Here is a 12,451-nt window from a genome sequence, read left to right as displayed (position 1 = left end):
CTGTCTGGGCCAGTTACACTGAACATAAAAAAGGCACAGGCTTGTAAGATAATTCATCAATAAGGTGATTAGTGTTTAGTGGTTGGGGAACAAATCAATACAGCACTGTATCTTGATATACACAGACGGCAAGTATAATTTTTTACTGTATAAATGATTAATACTGCAAATACAAATTAAACTTGTAGTGGGCAGCTAGAATAATAAAATCATTGCTTTTTCAGTCCACTAGAAACATTTTGCTGCAATAAAAATGACTCAAAGTGAGAAGCTTTATCTTTAATACTTTAATACTATTTTCTTAGATAAAATAGGCTAGATGTTGACAAACTTTTCCTTTGGGGACATAATTTATAGTTGAAAAAAATATAATTAATCGCAATATAACTTATCCCAATTCTTAGCATATCACAAAATGTTTAAAATAACATGACTGAAGTATCATGATAAACTCCTGTAAGTGTATAAGTGTTGGAGTCTCCATCATCACACCAACCAATATGACAACCAGCTGCTTAAGCACCTTTTCATTTAAAAGATAAATTAATGGAGATAAATTTGCCCTGTGGGGTGAATAAACTTTATCTTAAGTATCTCATACCCCTCTTTGTAAAAGGTGAAAGGCAGCCACTCAGTTAGAAAATGGAATGATGGCTCTTTCACTATCCATAGGCTTATACTGTAGCGTTAGCTGGAGATACCTAAAATAAAAATCAACATTTTATCAAAACAATAATAATCACTTTCAGGCAGACAAGTGGATGTTAATTTGAATTGAGACGAATTGTGAAATCAGCAAACTTGTTTATTTCTGTTGTTATTTTCAGCTGTAACCGAAACATTTAAAGATACGTAGGTAAACACGGTGGTCAGAGCCATCTGATGCTTCTGCTGTGCTTTTATTATGTCCCCTCGCTTCGCTAGCGTCTTAGATAAACCAAACCCACAGGCACGGAAGCTAACATTCAGCAATATTGCTGTGGATGGGAGCCGCAGCAGAATGTATTTCACCTACCTAAAAAGACCCACCTGCAGCCTAGATGTACACTATGTTAAGAATATTTTCACGACTTACACACCAAGCAATCAAGCCAGCGGTAGACCAGCAGCTCTCGTGATAGGTGAAGTGAAACAACTTCAGTGCTCTGATGTTAAAAGCTGTCTGACGGCAAAGTAAAGCAGTGAAAATATAAATATAGTGCACACTAAACTGATATTGATATTTTTTTGGTGGGTCTTTTCTAGTTGGCTAAAAGCTAACCAACCTCAGAAGTGTTTGCTCAGTGCCGTTTCATTTCATGTATGTGAGGTTTCTGTGGTTCCTTATTCAGCCAGCTGGGAAAATTACTCGGAAATTAAACTCTAGCACACTGTAGCTCACTTTTAAAACAAAAAAATGGCCTGAACACAAAGTAAATGTTGTCATCGCACCCTCCCCCGCTGATAGAGCAGCTTGACTTGACTTGACTTGTTTAGTGTGATGATGGAAGATGAATTGTACCTTTTTATAAAGGCCGGATGTCACACGCTGATGAGCGCTGCTGAACCTGCCAGTGGCACAACATCTGGTGTCAGCCTCTGACTCACCTCCAGCCAGGAGGGTTCTCCAGATCGTATCAGGACTAAAACAAGGAGTTCACTGACAGAAAAATGATCTAATCTTGCTCTCTCTGTCTCTCTATACATCATTTTTTTTAATCTTCAGATGTTATCATTTGTCTGCTGATTGTATGATGTAGGCCTATCCTATAAAAGAAACTCACAGCTGCCACATGGTCTCCCATAAAGGCTTCATACTGTAACAGTACATCCATCAGCCTGTAAATAAAAATGACCGCAGAATGTGGTTAAGAAAAAAGGAACAATATCAAACAGTTATGAATGAGAGGGTTGATCTGAGTAACTGATTCAATGCATCCCTCTTGTGGAGGACTAACTCACTCCACAGCTTCCGAGTATAGTAGGTGGCACTGGTCCAGAGAGTCCAAAGGACCTTTGAAACCTGAAACCTGAGCCCGGTCTACAAAACAGCGGCGAGAGACCTGTCCGGCGAGGGTTGGAAATAAGATGTGGGCTTGTTGGTTAAACGCAAATTAAGTTACTAGAACCTCGAGTGTGACTGATCCTCCTCTGCTGGACAGAATATTTTGGATTCTTCAAGGCAGGCAGAGAACAAAATCTTACGCTCTGGCTCGGACACGCGGCTCCGTCGGGCCAACTGTGGCTTCGTCGCCAGTGTGTGAGCTGAGCTGCAGTTAGCAGGGCCAAGCACCGACAGGCTCAAACTGCTGTGTTCACTGGTAGATAAACACTCTATGATCCTCGTCTCTGGATCGCACCAGTGTGTGAGTACGCAAATTTATGTGCGTGCGTGTTTGCAAAAACACTAACCGTTGCATGTTCCCTACTCATTGTGCTCTCGGTGTGTTTACCAATCTCAAAGCCAACAGAGCAAGTGCTTCCACAAAGGGCTGCCAAAACACAGAAGACAGCTAATAAAAGATGGCATTCATTCTTATCCAGTACTTATTCACATGCCTGTGCACAGCAAAATGTCAAGCCACCCTCTCAGTTATGGTCAGAGTGGAAAAAAATGCCTGTTTTTGCTTAAACAATGGCTGTTTGATTTTTTTAATATACAACGAGATGGAAACACTAAAACCAGACAGCGTTATTGCACATGCAGCTATTGATGTCATTCGGTGAATAAAGGCGGGAATACAGTGATGTAAAACACCGTTACAGCAGACTTTGGGTAATTGTATGCCGGAGAAACAAATGAGCACGATTCCAGGCAAACAGATCATTCCCACCTTGCATCAGTACTGAATAATCAACACAATCCATTAGTGTGCTTCATAACACAGCACACTTAAGTGGTATGGAAAATTCATGTAATGGGATATTATAATGTCTCACCAAACTACAAACTAAGCACTTCCACTATTTCAAAGTCGTTGCTTGAGAGCACAAGATTCAATCAGTGAATTTCAATGCAGGGTGGAAGCACCACTTGCTATTCAGCCTTCATATCAGTCAGTCAGCCTCAATCTCTGTCCCTCCTCCTCCTCCTCCTGCAGCCACAATGGCAAGCTTGTGCTTGTGGTGATTGTGTATGTGCCTCACCAGTGCTCAGGGCAGCAAACGTGTGCATGTACATGCTCATGCGCCGCCATCTAGATGATATCAAAGGCGGGGACTGTGGAGCGTATGACGTGTTTCAATCAGCGCCTGGGACGATATATTTAAGCGAGGGCTCTTCACCCTGCACTGGCTCATCAGCTAAAGCCATTTTGATTTTTTGAGAGGTCCATCTCTGTCTGTCTGTCTTTCCCGTCACCACCTGGGAGTGTGCCGAGTCCCTCTTCATCCCTCCGTTATGCTCTGTGCAGTGGGACTTCCCCTGCCTGCAGGACCTACAGACAGTCTTTATTTGCTGTGACCTCAGAGCACCCTGATACCCTGAGAAATCAACTACTAAGCCCCCGCTTCTACTGGGAAGAAGATCAACAGTGAGAAAACCAAGACGGTGGAAGGCCTTACTCTGTCAAATACTAACCACCCTTTGACGTGAGGCAGGAAGAGAGTTTAATACTCCAATGTCTTGACCTCTAGACAGAGTCTGAAATCAAGCCATGCACAAACACTTCCTCTTTCTTTCTTAATCTGTCTCTAAACTTAAGAAAAAAGCCAGACGTCTGTGCAGCGGCTCCCTCGCATGCTGCCAGAAAGATGCTGCTGGAAGCAATAATGTCACTTTGCATCTCATTGCTGGGCTGCACACTGCCAGCACAGCATATGCATGGAGTGGAGAGTTGTTGTCAATATGCACTAAATGCATCATCGCATTAATATTTGAGGCAAATTTCAATTAATGCTGCAGTGGACAACATGAGCACTGCACTGGGCATATACCTGAGGGACAGAAGTGGTCCTAGACAACCTCTCAGAGGCTCAGGCATAGGTGTTGATTTTCAGGAGGACGCAGGAGACACGTCGCCCTCAAAATTAAGTACATGTGCTTTTGTCCCCTCCCCAATAAAAAACATGAAAATAGTAGAGGACTCTTATCTTGGCAAAATGTAGGCACTGCACCATAAATTGATGCAGAAAATGTATAAATTGGTGCATAAAAATTCTCCAGAATGCACTAAATTAAGTGTTTGATACTCAAAATTTTGTTGCGAAGGATCACCAAACCCTCCTGTTTTATACGTCTCCCTCCCAATGTTGAAACTAAACCTATGCTCTTAAGCACAGGAAGTGAATTTGATTATTTACAGACACAGACAAAAGGTTCCACGTCAGATTTCCTAAAAGTAATGGGGTGTAAATCACAAGTTTCATCACAATACAATGTTTATAGAAACTTTGGACTTGTTGATATCACAAAGTCTGCCACAAAATGATTTTGAATTTATTCAATTCAGGGGCCTGCGATCGATTTGAGACAATATCAGGAAGTACAGTATCCTCATTGTGTTTTTCTTGACTGCTTATCAGTGCTTGCCTGGTGCTAGGCTGATAGCACTGTTTGAATGTTTGAGGAGGTGTACTTGACGTGGCACCACAGGCCTGCCATGGGAATTTCAAAATAAAAGTACATCTGAAAGATGACGACATGTATCGAACTTTTCACTTTGTATTGATAATACCAGATCGTTGATCACTGAATCAATATATCGATGCAGTTCGGTAATAAATCCATTTAACAAAGCAACTGATAATTCTTCGTGTCTGACCTTATAGTGAAGTCAAACCCTCAGCTCTAACGGAGCTGCATCTCAGCTGTGTGTGCAACCTGAACCAAAACAAAGAGCTGGTTGCTGAGGGGCACGGAACAAGATCGTAACCCCTTAAAATGTCAGTCCTCACAGCCCCCCCCCCCCCAATACCTCTTTTACCGACTGGGCCCTTTTGGACAGAATGCCACAAGCACACAGCTGTGACAAGAAACCAGAGCCTTACCAAAGAAGAAGATCCCTGGCTTTCTGTTCATGTAAAGAAGACACCAAAGAAAGAGAAAAAGTACTCTGTGGATATAAATTACACACCAAAGAAGCCAGTATCAGGTGTATTAATGACACGGACGAAAAGGGGGTTTCGAGCATATAAGCTAGGACATACCCAGAAGAGACATAAAGAACTGCTTGCTATCTGAATACTTATCTTCTAATCCCACGTGAGATACACAGACCAACTAGCTGCAGCCAGCTGGTGTTTCCTATTTGAGTTTGTGCTGAGGGAGGGTGTCCTCTCAAGTGTTGAACACACAGAATCTTTTGCTTGCTTCCACCGTCCTCGCCAGCTCAAAGACCTACATGTAGCTTGAAGATATCTGTATGTTAGTAGATTGAAATGCTCTATCTGCAGGGATTTACCATCACATGCAGACCAGTGAGAATTAAGATTGTGCGGTTACTGTACATGTAGCCTTTATTTTTTATATCTAAGCCCAAAGGATGTATACAGCAGAGTAGACTATAATGACGTCTCCTCTGAATCCATTATTTCTATTTCCGAAATGAAACACACACACACACACACACACACACACACACACACACACACACACACAGCCACATATAGCTTGGCTAAGCAGCTATACAGTACTTCATGTTCTCTTGTCAACCTGATTATTTCATTTTGGTACCATGGGAAAAAACAGTAAAACAGCATTTACTGCAAAGCAACGCATAATGTCAGGTTGGCTAGATCACTTACAGTGGTGGCTTGTTTCAAACAAGCATCTGAGATGTAGAGATATCAAGGAACTAATTATATGCAGCTGACACTACTTCAATCATAGGGCAGCTACGATGCCCTACAATGACCCTCAAATGGAAGAATTTCATTATCTCCACAGATCCAATAAGAAAGGAAACACAAGAACAAAAAGAAAAGAGATTGTTTTGACACCTGTTATATCTCAGACTCTGCATCTCACAATACCTGTATTGTGCAGTGTTGGATTGACTCCGTGCGTGGGTGCGCTCAAGTAGGTGGAGAGGGCAATATCACATAACCTGGTTCTTAATTTAGTATCTGAAGAAAAAGGCATGAAAACCAATAAACCAGTTCCTGAATAAATAAAAAAAAGAGTGTTCTGGCCTCACCACAAGAAGGCTGTGGTGATCTTTCACCACTTTTGTGCGAGTTACCAACAACCAGAAATACTCAGTAGGTACAACTCTCCCTGTCAGCCGCTGCTTTTGGGGTTTTCTTTAGCGAGGTGTTAGAGCAGGGGTGTCAAACGGGCCACGTACAGCCCAATTTGATCTCAAGTGGGCCGGACCAATGAAACCATCACAAAATAACCTTTACATAACAACAGCTCCTATTTTTTCAGATGAGCAACCTGAGATGTCTCAAGAAAGATAAGTGTAGTTTCAATGTCTCAGTTTTCCTGCATTCAGTCTACTTCTTAGTCTTTACATGTGCATTTATCCATACATTTCTGTTTTTTAGCAATACCGTTCCTCCAATATTCTTTTATACTATATTCTGGACAGAGTGGAAAAGCCCATGGGCCATATCTTTGACACCCCCGTGTTAGACCCACCAGAGGCCTACATAGTAAAGTGGTAAGGCAGGTCTTGAGATACTAACACTGGTGGTGCAATTTGTCAGTAGGTGCAGTCAGCCAATTAGCCTAAGTTCAAGAATGAGTATTAGGGCCTTGACACACCATGCCGACCACCAACTGTTGGTCACTGAGGAAAGTGAGGAAAGCAAACAAACTAGCCATTGAGCTCTGTAGGTGAAACAGTTCCGAACTGTTTGTGTTATTGTTTGCTAGTGCACAGTAAATAAAATCTGTTCTTTCAACATCCGGTTGTCATGTAAATATGCTACCTGGCTGACTACTCTTTTAAATCTACCACCACCTGCTGGTATGGAGAGTTATTTCTTCTTATGCAGGTGCAGAATGTATGTGCTAGTTGGCCGCTGGCTGTAGTCTTTGTGGTGTGTTCAAGTGCAACTTTTTCGCTGAGACACAGGTGACATAAGCTGATGCAACAGTCGGCCTTCGTCTCCACTAGTTCTTTCGTTTGTCACTTCACTTTGTGTGCCTGGGCCTCGACTACCTGATGGTTTGTGTGCATCCATCAAATTAAACAATACACACTACTAAAAAAAAAAAAATACAAACACACACCCTGTCAAGCCAATTTTTCAGCAATGCGTTTTCCTAACTGGAGCATTCTGTCCTGGACTATTTGTGATTTGATTGGCCATTTAAGTGGTGGGCTGGAAGTGTATGAGAGAAACCATTCTCTTTGTTCTATGTACAATGTCAATGAATCATTACATACTATGTTTTGGGAGGCATGCATGTTTACAGACTGAAGGGAAAAATCTATTTGCATTTTCTCTAGAAAATGAATGCCTGAGGAAACAATTTCAAAATTCATTGAATTGCTTTATGCAGGCCATTGGCCTTATGACACTGCCAGTGGGTTTATAAGACATGCACAGTTGCACTGTGCATTTAGACAAAAGATTAATACCTTTCCTGCTAAATATATTAAATGCATGAAAGTAGCTTAAGTTGCGCCATTTGATACCTCAATAATGTCTGTATTTGGAATCATCCCATCCCTCTTTGATGGAAAAATAAATGAATAAATGGCCAGTGTATTCTCAGGCAAAGGGAAAATGCCCTGAAGCTAAGAACTGTTAATACTTAAACAATTAAGTAAAACTTTTCTAGAGTACACAGACTGGACCTCTATGCTACAATATTAACATACATTTACCAAACGGTAGAAAAGTACTGAATGCATCTCTTACTCTTGTGGTCTGACATTTGTAATCCTGTTGAAGGAAGCTACATATAACCCCTGAATTTAGCCGCAGAGCCCCAAGTGCTTCCAGCACTTTACTGTGGTCAGTTTGGCTGAAGGAACAACCATTAGCGATCCAAATGGAACCGATGCTACAACTACAACAGCCAATTTAATCTGAGACCCAAACTGTGCCTGTCGAGGATACCTGACCAGGGCACAAGTCAACATTTAATGCAAGCTGCAAAAGATGTGCAGATACTATGAATCTGATGCATGTTATCATTTACTCCCATTACCCATGAACATCATGGACTTCGAGCCACCAAAAGAAGCAAAAGACATCAGTTATCCTTGTTAGAGGTGAATGGATCCAAGCCTGTTTGACAAAATCACAAAATCTTTGATATAAACTTTGACTTGGGCCTCTTGGATGGACAAAATAATCTTGGACTCAGTAACTTTGTCTGTGTTCTCCAAAGTGCCTCAAGTGCACCCACAGAGATAGAATTCAGTGGGCGTGGGTGCATTGCGGAGGAAAGATGTGTCATACTCACACCAGTATCGGGGACTAACATTATCATGTTGTAGTGACTGATGATGCAAAACAAAATGATGATTCCCTTTTATGGTTCAAGGGTTTTCACTAAAAAAATGTGTGTAAGAGCAACAGAGAGAGACACTTTACTCATTTTGAACCAGCTTTGTATCATAACTATGTGGGTAGTGTGTGTAAATGCACTTTGGTAAACCGCCCTCCATCTTGCCAGCATCAAGACGTCCTTGCTCATCTCTCAGCTCACATGTGTCTTTTGCTGGCTCTAAGGCTGTTGCTCGAAATACTACAGACTACCGCATTAGGACACAAAGAGTACAGAAGCAGATCGAGAGAGAGTACCGCCCCTCTCTTGCTCAAATGGTAAAACTAGGTAGCGCTGAACGCATATAAACCAAGATTCTGTTATTGTATTGCCTATTTCTTACCTCAAACATTCTCAGAAACCTATTTAAATGCACTGTTTGGCTGTAATACGAGAGTTTGTGAACAGGAAGTGGGCACCATTCTGTTTCCTCTATTGTAGAAACGAAGGCTGAAAAAATTAAGATCAAACAGTAAAACTAGGGCAGTACTGACCAAATATGAACCAAAATACTGTTACTGCGCTGCCGATGTCTCACCTCAAATGGTTTCAGATGCATATTTTAGCCTACTGTTTAACTGTAATAGCAAACAGTTTGTTACCAGCTAGCTGCCATTTTATTTCCAGATGAGAAACTTGCACTACATCAACTATCAGCAAAGTGTTTTTTGATCTCGCGCAGTGCAGTGCATTCTAGTTTTCTACATTCTGAGCAAAAGCAAATGCTGCAGCCCTTTGTTTCTGTTTTCTCTGGTCATATAGCACCAATTTCTAAAGTGTTTGCATCTTTCTACCGCATAGGCATCCCAGTTTTATAAAAAGACCACCCTTCCAGCATTGAAATACTTCTTTAGTGATTTATGGTACAGCCTTTGGTCTGATTCATTTTGAAGAGGATTTTTGTCATTGGTTGGTTTAAAACAAATTAAGTTCCCTACATCAGGGGTTGTGTGAGCTGCTATTGCTCTGATTATTCATCATTTTATTATTTCAAAAGTACTAGCAGCAATAGTCTATGCAGTACAGAGTTATCTTACTCCTTTTAAGGCATTTGCTAACATTAACTTGATGCAACATTATCCAGTCATTCTCAAGAAAACCCTAGAACAAACCCTAAAACCCTAAAATTATTATATGATTAGGCTAAGTGCAGCATTCAAGTTTAAGTTCTCAACTCCTCAACCTCATTCAGTCCCCCACCATGATTTGATAGTTTTCATATTTTATGAAATCGACCTCTTTTTTCCCAGCTACAGTCATGATTCATTCTACAATTACATCTCTACATCGTAGTTTCTATTGGTAGTGGCGAAGTCCGCCATTATAACTGCTGCTCAAGGAACGTCTGCTGCCCCCAGAATTCTGGGACCTGTAGTTCTAAACCGCACTTCCTGTTAGAAAAACAAACCATTTGCATCGCTAAATCGACCAGAACTAAAATTTTAAATGTTAAATGAGCACATCAGTTACAGAGCTGCATGTCAGTGACCTCACACGGGGTCCGGACCCCACAGTAGAGAAAGTATGTGGGTGGGGGGGACGACCAGTAAGCTTTCAAGAGTGCGTGGGAGAGTCGTACAAAAAGCAGTGGGAGGAATGTAGCTGCAGGGTAAATAATCAGAGTGGACCTCAGCCACATATTCTTCTGAAATTAATATCTCTGAATGTACGGTATGCGCAACTGTACGACTGCTAACAAAGGGTGACGTCAAATATATTTCCCTGCAAACCCTCATAATATATTGTACGGAAATACAGGCTAATTTACTTCTTGATCACCTTGAGTCAGCTCATGTCATCTCTTCTTCGCACTCTTGCCAGAAAGACGACAACGGAGATGGTAGACATATTACTATAGTTGAGAAAGGGCAAATTTACACCCCCAGTGTTCCATGAATGGGTTTTGTTAAACGTTTGATGAGATGATTGCTCTGCATCTTACTGTACAGAGTAAAGATGAAAGAAAGGGCAGTGACAGTGACAGACAGCAGAGCATTTCTTTTCTCTACTTAAGAAAATGAATGACGTAGGAAGCAAGCTAAACAACAGTGCTACTGCCCCTCTTTTCTCAGGGTGGCGTCAAACCTGCATTTCGCTTTTAATATCTCCTTCAACGGAAATAAACTATGAGACAAAATGGAGCTACACTGAGTTTCCAACAAATGCAGCTGGCTTTTGCAGAGAGGCCTGACCTCTTTTTCTGAATGAATGAAAATGACCTACGCTGTGGGCCTGCATGAATCTAAATTGAGTCACCAAGGGTATCCTGTGCAACAGTGTTCTGTTTGATTTAGAAACTGCTCCCTTGCTGATTCGAGGCAGGACAGGGGATGGCTGTGCCCATTGGGCCTTGTGGGGGAGAATGTTACAACGGCAGACGTCTCCAGCAGCCAGCCTGCTCCCAGACTCAGCACCAGCCACTAGACAAGTGCAGCAACTCAAATGCAATTAGGTGCAGCAGCCGCAGACACACACCCGTGTACTTGCACGTATACACCAGCTATGCCCATCACAGAGGACATCTTCTTGGCAAAACATAACATCCAGCTCCTCTTGCTACCTGTGACACATTTGGATAAAATACTGAGAAAAAGCTCTGTCTGGGACACATAAATCCACAACCTGTGGTCTCTGTCTGTCTGAGGGTGTCACTCTTTCAGTTTTGATCACAATACTGTCTCAGCAGTGATGCCAGTTAATCGTGTGCAACTGTGTATATGCCAACTCATCTCAAAACACCACATTAATGTTGTCATGAAAATGTTCTATAGAAAGATCATCTATTGCAAAACTTCAGGGTCAATTTAAACTTCAATGGTCACTATCTTATACTAAAATAATCACACAGGCTCTGGTGTCTTCGTGATAAATATTACAATAAACCTTTCTATTATACTGTAATCTAAAAGTGAAATTCGCACATAGACGGTGAGAGTTCATGTAGCTCTAAGGTGAAGCATCATCTAATAAAAGCAGTGTAATATTTTAAAGGAGCAGTGTGTAACATTTAGAGGGATTTAGTGTCATCTAATAATGAGGACTGCAGACTGGACATTTTTACCGGGAGCTGAATTGTCTGCAGAGGTCTCTTTCTCTTAAATGGACCTGGTGATTTAAACCACCAAAAACACTGAAAAAAAGCAGTTTCATGTTAAAAAAAAAATCTGTGTTTTTCTGATGCTGCTAGTCATGGAGGTGCTGCTAACACGAAAACGTGAATGGCCCTATCTGTCATATGGAGCCAGTGTTTGGTTTGTACGTTCTGGGCTAATGTAGGAACATGGCAGTGCAACATGGCGGGCTCCGTGGACGAGGACCCCACTCCCTATACGTAGATATAAACAACTCAGTCTAAGGTAAAACACAGTTCTTATTATCAGGTGATTAAACATGAAAGAAAACCCACTTTCATTTCATATCCCCCTAAATTAAATGTACCAAACAGCATTTAATTCAGAGACTTGCATGTTTAACAGGTGTGTTTTTGTCTCAGCATTGGGATTCAACAACTTGATCCTCAAGTGTCAGACAAAAAAAAGGCCTAGACTGTGCTCTGAGAGGGCTAGTCCTACTTTTAGAAATCAAACAGCAGCCATTATGATTGATTTCTAAAGCCAACGTGCCTTAAAAGTGCCTTAAAACAGACTTCCTCTGATGAACGTTAGATACACGCTCAGGGAAAACTGTCTGTATTCAGTATTAATGGGAAATACCCCATTTCAAAAGAGGATTGTGCCTTAAAAGCTGGTGTCACTTTCTTTTTTCAGACTGCTGAATTCAAACATATTGTTCTTTAGGGCAAGATTAAGAGTGAAAGAGAAGTACGTTTGTGGGGGTGTTTGCTTGACTGACAGGTGTCTCAGCACATCACAGTCAGCCGCAGTGGTTGCCACTTCCTTGTTCCTTCTCAGCCCCATCTAGATTTGCTCAATGGGGCTCAATTTGGGATTTACTGAAGTCCAAGCACCTAGAAATCCTTTCCGAAACCTATAGGTCCCGTCAAAGTATAGTTACAAGCCATGT

The 12,451-nt window shown here is 41.5% G+C and overlaps 2 protein-coding genes across 3 annotated transcripts in view; one reads left to right on the top strand and one right to left on the bottom strand.

Annotated features, from left to right (window-relative positions):
- otud7a (OTU deubiquitinase 7A) overlaps positions 1–12,451 on the bottom strand; it is a 52,435-nt gene that overhangs the window by 37,639 nt on the left and 2,345 nt on the right. The gene's annotated exons all lie outside the window — the stretch shown is intronic.
- Positions 2,042–12,451, top strand: part of LOC125887388 (proprotein convertase subtilisin/kexin type 5) — a 31,186-nt gene continuing 20,776 nt past the window's right edge. For both annotated transcript variants that reach the window (XM_049574153.1, XM_049574154.1), the window contains exon 1: positions 2,042–2,345. In XM_049574153.1, the coding sequence (XP_049430110.1) occupies positions 2,316–2,345 (30 nt within the window). In that variant the 5' untranslated portion in view covers positions 2,042–2,315. The remainder of the gene's footprint in view (positions 2,346–12,451) is intronic.

Source organism: Epinephelus fuscoguttatus, linkage group LG4 (genome assembly GCF_011397635.1).
Source record: "Epinephelus fuscoguttatus linkage group LG4, E.fuscoguttatus.final_Chr_v1".
Lineage (NCBI taxonomy): Eukaryota > Metazoa > Chordata > Actinopteri > Perciformes > Serranidae > Epinephelus > Epinephelus fuscoguttatus.
The sequence above is the reverse complement of the archived record's forward strand: the minus strand, read 5'-3'. Positions and strand labels throughout refer to the sequence as shown.